The following is a 17,217-nucleotide window of genomic DNA, read 5'->3' as shown; positions in this document are numbered from 1 at the left end:
GCGAGTGGGAGGTGCTCTGGAAGCCCTGGCCTGAGGGGATGCCTCTTGGGAGAGCAATGAACGTACTATGTGTTACCTGAAGAGCAAAAGGGTTGAAGTCAAACATGACAAAATGCAAATGCACGCTATAGAAAGGGAAGAGGTGGAATAAACATAGTTTTTGTCTCAACACACCATTTCTACGAGTACTAATTTGATTACAGGTCCGATTCTTCTTCTCTGTCACTATCAATACTTACATAGCTCAACCTCTGTTATTACAATACAGGCATTTACACGTTTTTGTTTTCTCTCATACCCTTTCAGTAATGGATTTGTGTTATTTTGGGATGTCTTCCTCTTAAAAAGTGAATGCCTTTTTACACAATACTGCTCTTGCTGCCTTTTGCTGTTGAGGGTATCTAAACTAAGAATTGCCTAGTGTGTGAGTGACAGACGTGTTACTGAGCAATTCTGGGCTTTCCTGGTGTCTAAATGGTAATAAGAAATCAGTGGAGCTACCCTGGAAAATGGCTAAATAAATATAGAGAAATTATATGTTTTTCTGTCTGTGTAGAATTTGTATGTATCCTGTGGGTATCAGGAAGCAAAATCCGCTTTGCCTTCATGTGGATTTACTCTCCAGTTTAAGTCCCTTGACACTGTCACTACCGATATCCAAAAGAGAGAGAAAGAAAGAAAGAGGGAATCGAGATTAGAGTTTTGTTTGGAAATCCTGAATCCCTATCAGATATATATTTTTATGTATGGGACAGTGTTTTAGTTTCCACTTTGGCAGTCGTACCTGACTTTCAATATTGTCACTGTTAAACACTGGATTTAGAGCAAGGTGGTCTGCTCTCTCAGGGCTAGCCAGATTTATTCAGACACCAGCCACTTCTGAGAAGTTCTTGCTAAAGCTGATGGGCTGCAGGAGGGAGGACAGATTCTCTGTTGTTCTAGAGCACGCGGTTGAAAAGGGGAGAGCTTCTAAGAGGTGTGGAAGAAGACAGAGAGAATATGAAGTTGCAAGCAGAAAAAATTAATTTAGTCCAGTGAGTTTAAAATAAAATCATCCTCTGATTGAGGATCAGTACAGACCTTTGTACTGTCAGGATGCCATACACCTATTTTGAAGTGGTAACACTGAGATATTCTGGAGGGCAGACATCTGGATCAAGTGATATATGCTGTAGTCTCTGTCATATATTTATAAGAACTGGAAGTTTCTTTGCCCAGTTTTCGTGTACCTGTAACTTGATGGGATAGCTAGGCAGCTGGTTGACCTCTAATGGAAAAGGAGATTTTTCTCTTGTGTTGGGCTTCAGTTTTAGGTTCTGCATTTTCAAAATAATTCCGTAAAATACTTCTCATGGATGCCATTGATCAATGGAATTAAACCAGTTCAATAGCGTAGCCCCTGAAATTGGGAAAATAAAAATGCAAACTGTCCTAGAGAAAATAAATTAACAAATTGTTCCATAATGTTTATCTTGCTTTGAAGAAGATTGTTTGCTGTTGGAAGGTTAATATTGACTGTGCTTGTATGTTTTGTTTTTTGGCAGGTAACCCTGGACTGGCAGGTTATTACAGGACCTTTATACAGGCCTTATATTGTGGACTAAATCAGCAGTATCCTGTTTGGGTTGTGAGCCATGCCGGACATTGTAAGCCTCCTAGTGGTATGGAAATGATGGAAGGTACAATACTATAACTTATATATACAAATATTTGTACCCCCCCACCCCAATTTCACTAGCAGAACTTGTGCCTATTAAAAACAGCATGACATGGTTTTTAAATGTTTCCATTATATTTCCACAGAACAGTTGTATGAGAAGTTACTGAGGAAGAGTATTTTTAAGTAAATTAGATTTGCCAGTCACATAAGCGCTATTAAGAGAATAAGAGAGTTTGCTGATCGCAGTCTGTAGAGACAAGTTATAGAGAAGGTCTAGAATGTGTTTATGTTGAGAAGAGTAGATGAGAAAAGTAGATTTTTAAATGAAATGTCCAATTCAGAGATTGAGTACTTGAGAGACTTAATTATCTCTGAACACAAAAATAGTTGCACTAAATTAGTGAATTTCCAGGAGGCAAGTAAACCTTTCTGAGACTGGGGTATGGGGCGTTTGCAGGGCAGAGGTTGCTTGTTTATCCATTAAAAGTCTTTTGATGTGCAAATGGCCCGCAAGACGTGGTAGTCAACTCTAAGTGGATACTGGTGATGTACAGCATTGTAAGATGGGAGGAGCCAATAGCGAATCCTGTCCTGAAAGCTGCTTAGTGTCAGAAGACCTCTGGACTTGGTGCAGCTGCAGTGACCAGAGGTAAATCAGTATGATTCTTTGGGGCAAAAGGCTCAGCAACATGAAGCAAACTGAAAATTTTGAAGAAACTGTTTTAGCTGTTTAGCGTAACTCCCTCACTAACCTTTGCACCCGAGCTTTTAAGCCTTTTTATTGGTTTATTTAATCTCAAGTTTGAAACTGGAACATGAAACCTGTATTTCTTTGGTAAAACTCCTGCCAGTAATAGTGTTCAATGAGTGAGGGATTCACCACAAGGGGAAGGGAGGCAGAAAGTGGCCAGGCTTGCTCTCTGTCGCTGAATATAGCATCTGCTCTTGCCACTCCTGAGCTTGGGGGACTCACATGCCTGAGCCAGTAAAGTGTTTTTTAAACAATGAAAGGACATTTATGAGATTGTTTTCATATTTTATTAGTGGGTGAAGATATTTTGGATAATTCTCCCTCATCCATATGGCACAAAAGAAATGGAAAGCAATTTCTAGATATTAGAAGCTGATTCCCGTATATGTATTTATTTATTTGTTTATTGCCAAAAAAAGTAATTTTCATGAATTGACATAAAGGTGTGATCAAAACCACTAAACCAAAAATTGCGCATCTTTGTGATTTCCCAGGTGACTGACTGAAAGGAATAGGGAGTCATGGACTCATTGCTCATGTTCTGGTCCTTTTCCTGCATCCCACAGGAGTTCTTAATTGACATTTTGTGGCCTTAAAGCAAAAAATCCCAGAACCCCAAGGACCGACAGAAACCCATGCACAGGGACAGATAATTCGGTTCTCTGCAGCTCTTTGTTGCCTTCTAGGTTCTAGATTTCTCAGGCAAAGTTCCTGTATCAAGGATCACTATATATAGCATTGTGAAAACTATGTTAGTTGTTATTATGTTGCATGAAACCAGAAGAAGGGGATATTTTGGCAAAGAACTGGGCACAAAACTGTTACTGGGAAAATTCCATGTATTCCTTCATGCTTCTGATGGGCATTTCATAATGCTTCATTTGAAATAGCCTCATGCAAATCCTCTGAGGAAGTTCAGTATTTCTTGATAAGAAGATGAGGGCATAAGCTGACAAGACAACATCTGAATCTCTGACACCATTGGTTCTTGAGGATTTTCAGATTGGAATCTAGCAAATCAAGAATGAAAAAAAAAGTTGGGGGAAGCTACTAGGAAAGAAGAATTCATACTGATGCATTTAGAACAGTAGTCTACAAACTTTTGGGATCATGCACTCCTATCAGTAAAAAATTTATATCAGTAAAAATTTTTTGACCACCCCCTCCAATATATATTTTTAGAAAAAAAATAGTTATATACATATACTACTGTATTTCTAATATTTTCTTCCCGCACCCCAATGTGCCTGCACCCCACTTGGGGAGACCACTGATTTAGAGTGTGGAAGCACTTAAATAGTACACTTAACATATAAATGATGCTGCCTGTAAAGTAATAAAGGGTTTAAAATGAAATAAACTCCGTTGGAATAATGTGCCTGATTATATTTCGATCAAGTAGATTTTGAAAGTCTCAGAAGGACTAAAGCAAGTTTTCCAAGAGCAGCCATCCATCACAGACTACTTCCTAACTTTTGGAAGTATGTCACATAAGATTGGAAAACGGAACGAAGCTACACCCTTCATTTTTACTTCTGTATGATATCCTTGTATTCAGAGAGCTCTTGCAAGCTGTGCTCCACAGAGACACACATTAATTGAATGTTTCATTGGTGTAATTCTGTTCCTAACAATCAATCCACTGTGCAAAGAGATTGGAAAGTTAGTGAATGCAATAAAAAAGTTTTGTCTCAATTTCAATTTCTTTATCCTCCTCAGCTTTTAAGAAAGCAGTTGTTTTGAACACTGCTGTGACTGTAAACAGGCCAACATCCATTCGTAGGTGTAGGCAAAATTAGAAAAAGGAGAGTAGTTTTCTAGGTCTTTATTTTGTTTAAAACTGGCATAATCTGTATATGCTTTATAAACACTCATATAATCTTAAAAGCGTTGCTTTGCAGTGCCTGATATTGAGACTTTGACTCATAGTTTTCCTAATGATTGAGATGTTCATGCCTCTTGAACAGATACCACCTAAGAACAGGTTCTTTTATAATAACAACCCCCCTGCTTGCTTACTTACTCCAGTTGTTGACCATGCCAAATACATTCTGATTGTATTGTAAGTCTCTTTTGGGTGCAGGTATTTGCACATCATTTTGTTAATTTCTACCTTATAAAGACATGTTCATAAGAAAGGAAAAATGTATATAAATTTATAATAATTAAGATATGGCAAATTTTTCCTTAAAAGTAAAGTACTAGGCAGGTATACCCACAGTTGATTTTTTTAAGTTCCGGAGCTGCTTTTAATGTGTCACTCCACTGAAGGATTCGCATTACACGTCTTTTGAGATCTCTGATCTGATAAGATACTCTCCTACATCTAACCAAGTAATGTATTAGAAGTTGTGAGGGTTTATTTAAAGTACAAGTTATTGTTTCCTGTATGAATGTGTTAGAATTACTCTGTAGCTCATTGCTCGCACTGTCAAAACAGAGGCTACTGCCCGCATGCTGGTATCTGTAAGTTAGTATTTTCCTAGGGATTAGATGGGTGGTCTTTTGACTTAGTTGCAAGACTAAAGGCAGGTCATGTTTTTATGGTATATAGCCATTGCTGAATGTTTAATTTTATAGGTAGTGAACTCACAAGAAAATAAATTGTGTTGGATTGCTCTCTTTTAAACATATGATTTCCCTTAAATGGGAACAGGAAACAGGTCAAGGAAACAACGAAAAAGTACTTTGGTGCTTTTTAAAGAAATTAAATCACTAAATAATGTTAGTCTTAAATACTTTGCAAACTTCTTGATATAGAAAAAAAAATGTAAGGGTACAACTGAAAAATAAAATTAAGGTAAAAATATTCCATATTTATTCACACTCAAATTATTCTGTCAAAATGCCGCTATAGCTGCTCAGTTTGCGGGGTTGGGCGTTATAATACATTATGAACTGTGGAGACTGAAGCTCTGTACTTTATATTGCAAAATCTGGTAGAGTAGAAATGCTTGAGCACTGCAGAATGACTAAAGACCCATGTTTGGGAGTAGCTCCTCTGATGGCAAGGAGTTGTAGCCAGTTGGAAGCCTTTCAACAGCCTTTCAACTTCTTTTGATAGGAAACAAACTGCTAGTTAAAACTAACACGTATCAGTGAACAAATCCTGAAATTATTCGTTGCTAATTTTATAGGCACTGCTAATTCAAGTGCTGTGTTATGGATATCCCCCTTCAAAGTAAGAACTCAAAGGCTCAGTCTTGCCCAAAAATTCTTTAAAAGCTGTGGAAAATTGGGGATTAGATAGGAAACCCGTGATGCTCAATCCCTCTAACACATCCCTCACCCCCCTTTTTTAGCATCCTGCTTGGCTTTTGCCAGTAAAGGCCCTATAGACAGCAGGTGTACATACATAGCCATGTCTTGAAATGGTCAAATTCTGTGGATGCCTGCTATGATTTGGTAAGAAATAGGAAATGCATCTCAGACAGAAATAAGAATAGAATACAGGTTTGGTTTTGTTTCTCCTCAGGACCGCCAAGATACTTTTCTTTGTAGCAAATTAAGATTGAGAAGTAAAAAAAAAAAAAAGAAATCAGAATTAAATGTTTTATTGATTTTTGGTAATATTCTAAGTATGCTAAGTGCTATAGAAATATAAAATAGTGTGATTTGTATCTTGATTAAAGAGACAGTTGATGCATTAAAATATCATATACCTAAAAAATGGCTAGTCATTAGTCATGTCTTAATGACACAATATTTGGTCACATGATAATTGTTTAAAGGTAAATCTCTGAAAGTTTCTAAACTGTACAGATAAGTACTGAGCTATACACAATGATAATACAAATACTTTTCATTGTTTTAGCAAGGCGTGTTTATCCTTTGGAACAGATTGTTTACTGAATTTTCTGTTGTTTCATTTCTGACTCAGTATTAGGTAGCTTCTGAATGACAGGGTAGTTTGAGTGACATTCTTAATAGCCAAGTCCCATGGACTGTAGAAGATAATAGTGTGTCCTTAAAATCTGTTAAACTATCCTTAATTATTTTTCCAGGATAAAAAGAGGTAGGTAAGGATTGATTTATAGTCCATCAGAAGAGTGTTTCCATTGCTTTTGCTTTATGCAGGGGGAGTAGGGCCACAGAACATTTTGGAACTGAATTATGTCCTTAAGAAGCAATATAGGAAGAAGACAGAAGTGGTGGAGGTATAATAACTTATCTGTGAAGACACTGATTATGGGATCCCAAAATGTTAAAGTACCATCAGTGTGAAGTTTTGAAGTGAAATGGAGTTTGTATTAAAAATATTCCTGTGTTACAGGGTGTCGTGGTTTAGCCGGCAGCTCAGCCCCACACAGTCGCTCGCTCACTCCCCACCGGTAGATGGGGGAGAGAATCAGGAGGGTAACGCTCGTGGGTTGGGATAAGAACAGTTTAATAATTAAAATTAAAAGAAAACAACAGTAGAAATGCAATGTAAAGGAGAACAACGAGAGGCGCAAAGCCCAGGGGGAGGGGGGGAGGGGGGAAGGGAGAGGAGAGGAGAGGAGAGGAGAGGAGAGGAGAGGAGAGGAGAGGAGAGGAGAGGAGAGGAGAGGAGAGGAGAGGAGAGGAGAGGAGAGGAGAGGAGAGGAGAGGAGAGGAGAGGAGAGGAGAGGAGAGGAGAGGAGAGGAGAGGAGAGGAGAGGAGAGGAGAGGAGAGGAGAGGAGAGGAGAGGAGAGGAGAGGAGAGGAGAGGAGAGGAGAGGAGAGGAGAGGAGAGGAGAGGAGAGGAGAGGAGAGGAGAGGAGAGGAGAGGAGAGGAGAGGAGAGGAGAGGAGAGGAGAGGAGAGGAGAGGAGAGGAGAGGAGAGGAGAGGAGAGGAGAGGAGAGGAGAGGAGAGGAGAGGAGAGGAGAGGAGAGGAGAGGAGAGGAGAGGAGAGGAGAGGAGAGGAGAGGAGAGGAGAGGAGAGGAGAGGAGAGGAGAGGAGAGGAGAGGAGAGGAGAGGAGAGGAGAGGAGAGGAGAGGAGAGGAGAGGAGAGGAGAGGAGAGGAGAGGAGAGGAGAGGAGAGGAGAGGAGAGGAGAGGAGAGGAGAGGAGAGGAGAGGAGAGGAGAGGAGAGGAGAGGAGAGGAGAGGAGAGGAGAGGAGAGGAGAGGAGAGGAGAGGAGAGGAGAGGAGAGGAGAGGAGAGGAGAGGAGAGGAGAGGAGAGGAGAGGAGAGGAGAGGAGAGGAGAGGAGAGGAGAGGAGAGGAGAGGAGAGGAGAGGAGAGGAGAGGAGAGGAGAGGAGAGGAGAGGAGAGGAGAGGAGAGGAGAGGAGAGGAGAGGAGAGGAGAGGAGAGGAGAGGAGAGGAGAGGAGAGGAGAGGAGAGGAGAGGAGAGGAGAGGAGAGGAGAGGAGAGGAGAGGAGAGGAGAGGAGAGGAGAGGAGAGGAGAGGAGAGGAGAGGAGAGGAGAGGAGAGGAGAGGAGAGGAGAGGAGAGGAGAGGAGAGGAGAGGAGAGGAGAGGAGAGGAGAGGAGAGGAGAGGAGAGGAGAGGAGAGGAGAGGAGAGGAGAGGAGAGGAGAGGAGAGGAGAGGAGAGGAGAGGAGAGGAGAGGAGAGGAGAGGAGAGGAGAGGAGAGGAGAGGAGAGGAGAGGAGAGGAGAGGAGAGGAGAGGAGAGGAGAGGAGAGGAGAGGAGAGGAGAGGAGAGGAGAGGAGAGGAGAGGAGAGGAGAGGAGAGGAGAGGAGAGGAGAGGAGAGGAGAGGAGAGGAGAGGAGAGGAGAGGAGAGGAGAGGAGAGGAGAGGAGAGGAGAGGAGAGGAGAGGAGAGGAGAGGAGAGGAGAGGAGAGGAGAGGAGAGGAGAGGAGAGGAGAGGAGAGGAGAGGAGAGGAGAGGAGAGGAGAGGAGAGGAGAGGAGAGGAGAGGAGAGGAGAGGAGAGGAGGAACCGCCCGCGCCGCCTCCGAGCTGGCGCTGCAGCTGCCCCCACCTCAATATGTTGGTCATGGTGTCACATGCTATGGAATGAACCTGCCATTGGCCAGTCGGGGTCAGCCGTCCCCACCGTGGCCCTGCCCCTCCCAGCCCCCCCCGCCACGCGGCAGAGCGCGGGAAGCTGGAAAGGTAGCCGACCCCCACAGTGAGGAGAATTAACCCCTTCTCAGCCAAAACCAGCACACAGGGAAATTTGGAAGCCACGTGCAGCTTGATTTTGTTTGATACATTGCTTCTTGACTGTTGTTACAATTCATCTGAATGAAATTAGCTTTTCCAGCCCTCTGACTTGTAATCAAACTGCAGAATTGCCTCTACCTAAGGTGATACAAATCTACAAAAAAAAACCTGACTGAAATAATTTGGGTAAAACTGAATTTATACTTCAGCAAGCTAATCACCCTGCTGATTAATAGACAGTTGTCCACCAAATGACAGATATAAGTGTGGGTATGATTAGCAGATATGAGCCAGAAGTTTCCACCATCACGATATGCTGTGCTGGCAGGAAAAAACCTGAAATAGTAGTCTGCGCAAGACAAGGAGCATGGTGTGCTATAATAAGAGGGTTATTTAGGACAGTGATTCCCAAACTGTGGTCTGTGGGCCACTGGTGGTTCTCAGGACACTTGCTTGTGGTCCAAGAAGAGCTGGCTGATCAGATGGACTTGGCTCTCTCACCAGTTTCCACTTGCTAAGCAGAATTAATGGTAGCTAAGAATACTTCTCCAATAACACTTTTTTTGTGCAAGCATTTGCTGCGGTGGCCTTAGAGATGTTGTGCCACCGTGAATGTGTGGTGATGGTGGGGAGTGGGATTGTGGTCTGCACTGCTGCAAAAGGAGAGGAGGAGATGATGAAAGTTAGGCGTTCCAAGAACTGGGTTCCTAAAAATAGGGACTCATCCTCAGTTAACAGCCTTTGTCCTTGTTGTTGTGTATAACCCCAAAGGAGAGTTACAGAAAGGTACACGGAGTCAGTATGCATTTGGTAATTTTAGCTAGTTTGTGACTCTCATTTATTTTAAGTAGTATGGATGTTTTTAGTGGTTGCTGATGGTGGAGAATACCTACATTGCTGAATGAGGTGAATGAGAGCTACTGGCAATCTGTTTAGTCAGTACAAAACCACCTCAGAATTAGAGTCTGTAGTGCTTAGAAGGTTTTTGATGAGCAAATCCTTACCTGGGCTTCAGCACTGTTCAGTTAGATATCGAACAGCAGTAGTAATGGTAGGTATCTGGCCACATTCAGGTACACAGTGACAGGCGTGTTTAAAGGCATTTACATCTTGTGTTATACAAGTGAAGGGAGAAAAGCAGAAGGCAGCTGAGCTGGCATCTCGCATGCATATATTAAGCCTGTGTATACAGACATTTAATTCACATTACACACATTTAATTCACCTTAATGTATATTTCAACAATATTTTCTGCTTCCTAGGCATATAAATTAAAATATCTGAGTCATTTAAAGATGGATTATCTTTACTATAAATTCTTTACATGTTTAGTCATTTATATTTAAATATTACAGACCCAGAGAGCCCTGTAGTCATGTTGGTGTTCCAGAACACATAGCACTGCTTAATTTTAATGCAGAATTCTATGGCAAGGTGTCTCCCAGTCCAGTGGTATCAGACTGTAGATACATTAAAAAGAACCAAGTTGTAAGCATGCCATTCAGGTAGAATTAAGTTAGTTTCATATCAAAGTGTCAATTTTTTTAATCTCTAGAGAGGAGAAGCTTCCTGTTTATGAAGCTGGCCTCGACACTGATTAATCACATTGCGCTCTTCACATGGTGTTCGTCACCAGCGAGGGATCCCACATCGGGGTGTGCGCAGAGAAACTGGTTGTTTTCACAGGACGGGACAGGAACCATCAGCTCCATGTGGTGCAATCCTGCTGCCCCTCCTGATATAGCAATTGCTGCTGCCCAGAAACCTTATTCCTGCCTTGTCTTTGGAAAAGGCAGCTTAAGGAAGGAAGCGTGTATGCATATGTAAGTTATTACGAGGCATTTAAATGCTGAGGTTTTTGTCTTTGCCTGGTAAGATCTGTATTCTACTGTTTGGTTTTAGTGCTACGTGTCTGTTTTAAGGAAACAAATGATCATTTCATGTTATGATCCCACTGGAATGTTATAAATCTAAATGTGTGAAAAGTAGGCAGCCCTGGGGGTGCTTCAGTACTCCGTCGACTGTAACACTTCTTTCCTTTGAGACACGTTTGGTTAGTTATTCATCGAGGTCCCATAATCATGCCCATAATTATGCAAATAGATACTTTGAGTGAAATCTTGGCATTTGGCTTTGACTTTATCAGTTCTGCTTAATTTTAAGCATGTGTTTAAAAATCATGTTCCATTCAAAATCAAAACTAAGACAACAAAATTTTGCCATATGTGAAGTATTTCTAAATCGCTCTGTTGTTTTCTTTTCTGGCCAACTAAAACGATAACAGTTTTAACTGTTCATAGCATCACACCTTAACAGCCATGTATTTATTTGTAATGATCACTTAAACACTGTTTGCTGATTCTGGTACCACTTAATGCATAACTCTATATTCCATTGACTTTCATGGAGTAGCAACCAATTATTACTGGTGTTACTAAGAAGAGGACTTTGTCTTGGCTTTTATTACAGTTATATGAAAAATAGGTTCTCTATTTTCTCTGTTTCTTTGCAGGTTTTCCACTGAGTCTGTCAACTTAATATCTATAGGCATATTATTAAAAAACATCCATGAATAGCTTTCTAATCCATTCTAGTACTTTATTCAATGAATTCCCCTGTTAAAAGAACCAGAATTTTTCATCTGTATCTTCAAATAAGGTTAATATAATTCTGTTTTTAAAGATGTGTTTCAAAGTAACAACTTTTGAAACCTGATACAGTCTTCTGGATCCTTATCCAGAAAACAAGACGTTTTTAAAAAAATTGACATTCATCCATTGGAGAGTATAATGTCTTTACTGCATTCCAGGAAACTTTGGACGTAGGTTTTGAGATTGTTTATGGATCATTTTCCTCCTTTCACCCCATGACATAGGTATGTTCTCCAGCTGATACCATCACTTCTAATTAAATGCAGATGGCTGTTAGTGGGGGGGGGGGGGGGGAAGTGTTCAAGAATGTGAACCCTATGAAAAGGTAACATTTATATCTTTTGGTGTCGTGACTTTAGAAAGCATGTCACAGTTCACTGACATGAGGAGTGCTGTGATGATTCAGAGTAACTCATTTAAATGTTTATCATGCTATTGTAGGAAAAGTAAAAAAGTAAAATAATTTAATAAACTAAACATTGAGATGATTCAGATTTTTTTTCCCCAGGGAGAATGCTGAGGAATCTTTTAGTCCAAGTCAGTCTGAAAGATATACTTACATCTGCTAACAAAATGAAAACGGACTGTCCCCACAGCAGAGAATGATCCCTTCTGTCTGGAGGTGTAACGGGCCTGGGTTGGTTTTGATAGTTGAATCAAAACGTCTATTCATGACATAGGTTAGCTGCAGGAAGAAAGCTGATCAATACTTTTATTTATTATTAATAATAATTTCTAGTTTATTATCTAGACCTTAGATTTAATTTTGATGCCCACAAAGCTTGCAACAAATGGTGCAGATCTTGATGGGATCAATCCAGTGTTTTATTTTTAATTCACAGTAATCTACAGTCGTGAGACTGAGGAACCATCAGCAATGCACAGCATAATTCCAGATTCTAAAAATAATCAGGTTTGGAACATGGAGTCTTTCTGTTTGCTTTGATTTTAAGAGTTTCCCTTTCTTTAAGGAGCAATGTAGGCATTTCAGGGAAGTGCGGGAAACTGTAGGGCAGGCTGTGCAGGAAGAAGTTACTGCAAATGGCCTCATTCTTAGATACTCAGCTTCATTAATGAACTATTCTTACCTGTTGCGCATCTACTTAAATCTCTCAGCAAGATCCAAGTAAGGGCTCCATGCTTTGAGAGATGATAAAGGACAAAATGATACAGTGCAGAGCAAATCTGTGGTTTAGAACACATTGCCACTGAGTCTTCGCTGTCAGAGACTCCACTGGCCTCTGTACTAGTGTTTACACAGTTTGGAGGAAGAAGTTTTATGCTGCAATTAATCATGAAAAGACCAATTTCAGTATTTCTGAATGTACTTTAGTATATATTGAACTTTACATGATCATATTTTGATCCATTTTTGTGTAGAGTGCAGGACAAATTCAGTTGCTATCTTTTTATATAAATTATAGTGTAAAGCCACAGACAGTTTCAGAGTTTGTAATGAGCTTTGATATCTGCTGATGTAAAAGAATGAGATAATCGACCTTCGCTCGGCTGTGACCCTAGCACTGCTTGTGGGTCACAGGTGAATTGGTTTGCTTTCTGCGTAGCACATCTCACCTGCATAAAATGAAGACCAAAGAAATCCCTTATACATCTATAATGACAGATCAGCTTTGTAGCAGTGGCACTTCAGTCTCTATTTCAACTTTAGTCTCTATTTCAACTATAATGCAAAAATCCAAGAAAAAAAAGCCATCACAGTACTGTGGCACGTTGCCACACTTGCTATGCTAGGCAGTTCAGATGGGCGACTAAGAACGAAACCTTCAGCATTTTCTTCAGGAAGGTTAAAAAAGAAACTACTCTCTTGGTAATAGGGAATAAATCTGCCAATTAATTTTTAAATAGAGTAACAGAACACTGGAGAAGAGAAGATAGAAATCATGAAGTGGTCAGTTTGAGAGAAACGTGTTTTATCCCCAAAGGTACAAAATTTGCACTATACAGCATGTGTAGATGGTTATTTAAAGCATCAGCAACTGATAAGGAAACCTGCTACATGTAACGAAAGTACAAGGTGAAGTCCTATTTCCTCTCCTCAGTTTTACCACTGATTTTAATAAATTTAGGCTTTTACATATGCTGTTTTGTCCAATTCTCTTTTGCTTTATGCTGTGCAGAAAGCGTAACTCGGTGGAGAGTGTCAGACCAGAGGACTAGATTCTCGTGGTTGCTGGATTCGCTTCATGTCGCGTCAGCCAGCAGCAGACCCCCTGTTGCTCTGACGTCCAGTGGGGATCGATGCCGGCAGTCGCTGGGCCACAGCTGGTTCCTTTTGCTGTCAGCTTGCACTCCTTGTGCAAAGAGGAGCCCAAGCAGAGACTTTCAAAGCTTTTCAAGACAGGTAGCGATTAGAGATGTTGATTGAGCACTGTGAGGTAGCACTGCACTGCAAAATATTTTGCATACATTTTGTGCTACAGCCCACCGCGCTGGTAGCCCGGGGTCACGTTCTCTGCCGGAATAAACTGGCATAACTCTTTGCAGTCAGCGGTGTGGCACCATTTTACAGCATCAGGGAATCTAAGATAATAATTTTGAAAACTTCTTATAATCCATCAATTTTCAACAATACAGATGAAAGATGGAAAAATGTTTGCCTAAGTGGCTCATTTACTCCTTAAAATAAAAAGGACACTAGACATTATTGTTAAGTAATTTGGATCTGTTTACTGCAGGTAGTTATTCTAGATATTAAATTTAACTTTTGCATGGACAAATGAAGATATAAACATACGCTTTCCTTTATACTTCTATTAAAATAGTATCATCCACAAAGAATATTTAGAAGAGCAAAGAAAAAGGACTAAGTTACACTGAATGCCATCCTAATGCCATTATAGTAGCTAGTGAAGTAGCAAATGCATTAGTGTTATTTTAGTCTTACTCTGAAGAGAGTATTATTTTAATATTATTCTGAAGAGCCATCCTTACTTGAATATTTCAGTCTTGGTCTATATCACAGTTCTAAATAAAAGAATTTATTTAGAGGTAAGAATTACCTTAAGGAACTATGTACTTTGTGTGCATTTTTTGTGGAGAGACTCATACGTCACATGCCTCGGCCTGATGGTGCGACATAATTCACATACCAGTGAAACACATTTGCCCTTGCAGACCTGGGTGATACTTTTTTCAGATGATATGTGAAATGAATATTCATAAGAGAAACATGCAATGTAGACATTTGCAGGAGTACCACCTGCTAGTCAGACAAAACAAGGAAAATAGACCTTTTGGAGAGTCAAAGTGGGTTTGGGAGGCCTAGACTGATTTTTGGAACCTAGTCTTTTTTGTGGTGTAAGCTCAGGAAATCAGCAAGATAATGGAAATGACAAGGTTTTCTCTCTATTGCTTGGATAGATGTTACCGGTACAATGATCCCATCCAGAGGCTCAGACTGAATGTGGAGCCCATTCAGGTAGAAGTGCACATGTAGGTGCACAATTTTTCCTGAAGGTGTTGTTATTGACTTTGTTTTCTCAACCACCAGATCTTCAAGGAGAATCATAGAATCGTTTAGGTTGGAAAGACCCTTAAGATTGAGTCCAACCGTTAACCTAGGACTGCCAAGTCCACCACTAAACCATGTCCCCACGTGCCACATTTACATGTCTTTTAAATACCTCCAGGGATGGGGACTCAACCACAGCCCTGGGCAGCCTGTGCCAATGCTTAACAACTCTTTCAGTGAAGAAATTTTCTTTAATATCCAACCTAAACCTCCCCAGCACAACCTCTGGACAAGAGGCCATTTATTCTTGTCCTGTTACTTGTTACTTGGGAGAAGAGGCCAGTACCCACCTTGCTACAACCTCCTTTCAGGTAGTTGTAAAGTACATGAGCTCTGCTTCTCATTATTATTTTTTATGAAGTCTCTGCCAATGCAAGGCTACTTCATTGTTTTCTTCCTGAGCCCTCTTTTTATCTTATTTTTTCCTGCAATGCCAGAGAGGCATGCTTCACTTTGGCAGCTCGTGTGGGAAGGCTGAGTCTCGTTATGTTCACAACTGCTCTGGTGGCTTGTCTTTGCTGTGGAGCTACTCTGGAATGCCCAGAGACCTCAGCACCCCAGGAAGAGTAATGTGTTCAGGGTTTCCCACTACACTGGTGTTACTGGTTTTGTTTGGTACCTCTTTGTTTGGATGCAGTCCTGACTATTTCAGGCTATGTTCAGTGATTCTTAATGAGCTGTGGTAGAGCTGATTCATTTGGGGATTACTGGAAAAGGGGAGAATTGCTGGAAAGTTTTGAAGGGCTGCCAGTACTGAAATTATCTGTTATTTTATAAGAGTAGATGTGCACACCTAGACATGAGCTGACTTTGAAGCTGGGGAAAAAATGGGTAAAGCCTACGTAAAAGCCTAACTTATGGTAAAGTAAGGACATGCCGTTGTTTTCTTGTGCTCTGTATCTACTTGTCTCATAGAGGGTATTCTGCAAAGTAAAATGGTGTGCTGAGTGGGATACCTGGTGTGTTGGAATGGCCTTGCTAGAGTTTTACAACCAACTCAGCTACATAAACATGGTCGTTTTCTTCAAAGTAATTAAGTCTGCTGAAAAGCGGTCCTTAGTGGTCCAAGTAGTGTGCTGCCATCAGAGGTGCAGCCTGGAAGTGAAAAGAGTATGAGAATAAAAAAGTTACAATGAGTTTTATACTTGTTCCTGTATCAGGATACATTTTACATACCAGTCAGCCCCAGCAAGGAAGTCCCTTCCAGTTTTGTTTGTGTGGACAAGTGAAAAAGGGAATTCACAGAGCCTTTCACTTGGCTTCAGTGTGTCCAGAAAACAAGAAACGTAACTTGAACAACCAGCTTCCCAGAGGCTCAGACCTCTTTGCTTTTGCTCATTGAGATCGCTTTACGATGGAAATTTAGATCTGCTCCTATAGAGTGATGGTTCTTTAACCTCTACCCTGCCAAGTTTTTCTTTTTATTTTGTTTTACTCTTTTTTTAAAATAATATATTAAAATTTCTTATAAAATTGCACTTTCTGTAGTTATTCAGCTTCCTGACTGTAAAATGCAGTAATTCAAATACAGAAGAAAACTTTTCCACCTATGTTGTGTAAAACGCCCACATTGGATTCGCTTTATGCATGTTAAAGTGACTCTGAAGGCATAGGCTGGTGCAGAACTGCGTAATAAACCCCTGTTTAATGGTGATTCCCTTGCCAGGATTGGAGACAACCAACACAATTTTATTTCAAAGTTTGTACTGTTATCTCATCATACCTTGGTAATAGTTACTCTAATCAGTTAGACAGAGGCAAGACTGGGAACACAAAATAAAAAGAAGTCTCTCACTGATATCATAATTTCATAAGTTCAGTGTGCTCCTGTATGCTTTTCATAAAAGTCTGGGGTTTAGTATTTGTCATGTTTATTAGTTCATTCTGTCCAAATATGCTTGTACTAATTTAATTATAATGCAGCTTCCTTTGAAAAACAGATTAGGTGTTAAACAAGTGTACCAGCAACAGGTATGTAGATAGCAAAGCAAATCAGTAGTTCAATTTGTAAATTAAGCTCTTGTTATTTTTCTAATAAAGAAAATAATACATATGATCACTTCAGTATCTTGAGTAAATGCTAATTTATTTGTGGAGGATACCTTTACAAAAAGTAATTGCTCCAGTAAACACTAATGAGTGGTGTGTTTATCTTAAAAGTTACATGAACAGTTCCTGAGGGTACTAAGGCCAGATTAAGGTCCAAGGGTTAATCTAAAACACAGTGCTTTAAGACCTGGTTCCTGGTGTCAGGAGGAGTTCTTCAGTATTTACTGAGCATTCTTCCATGGTTTCCATCCCATTTCTTTGGCATTTTATTGCTTGCTGATACAAACTATCCAGGGTTCAATAATCAAATGAAAGATTGGGTAAAACATTCAGGATTTAAGCACTATATCTTTAGGGGGTGTGTTTTCTAACACATTTGGCCATACTGGATCCACAAACCTGAAATCTCATGTTTTAAGTGTACAGTTGTAGTTAAACATTTTCAGATGGCATCATTCACTTGTAAGGAATTACTGTGTTTTGCTAT

General features: G+C 40.4%; 1 protein-coding gene across 2 annotated transcripts in view; it reads left to right on the top strand.

The window, feature by feature from the left end:
* LDAH (lipid droplet associated hydrolase) overlaps positions 1-17,217 on the top strand; it is a 129,641-nt gene that overhangs the window by 34,584 nt on the left and 77,840 nt on the right. The window contains exon 3 of one of the 2 annotated variants that reach the window (XM_064448121.1): positions 1,545-1,679. The exons of the other annotated variant lie outside the window; for it this stretch is intronic. Within the exon in view, the coding sequence (XP_064304191.1) occupies positions 1,545-1,679 (135 nt within the window). The remainder of the gene's footprint in view (positions 1-1,544; positions 1,680-17,217) is intronic. 2 annotated transcript variants of the gene reach the window in all.

This window comes from Phalacrocorax carbo, chromosome 3 (assembly GCF_963921805.1).
Source record: "Phalacrocorax carbo chromosome 3, bPhaCar2.1, whole genome shotgun sequence".
In the NCBI taxonomy this organism is placed as follows: domain Eukaryota; kingdom Metazoa; phylum Chordata; class Aves; order Suliformes; family Phalacrocoracidae; genus Phalacrocorax; species Phalacrocorax carbo.
Note: the sequence above shows the minus strand (reverse complement) of the source record. Positions and strands in the feature narration are given on the sequence as shown.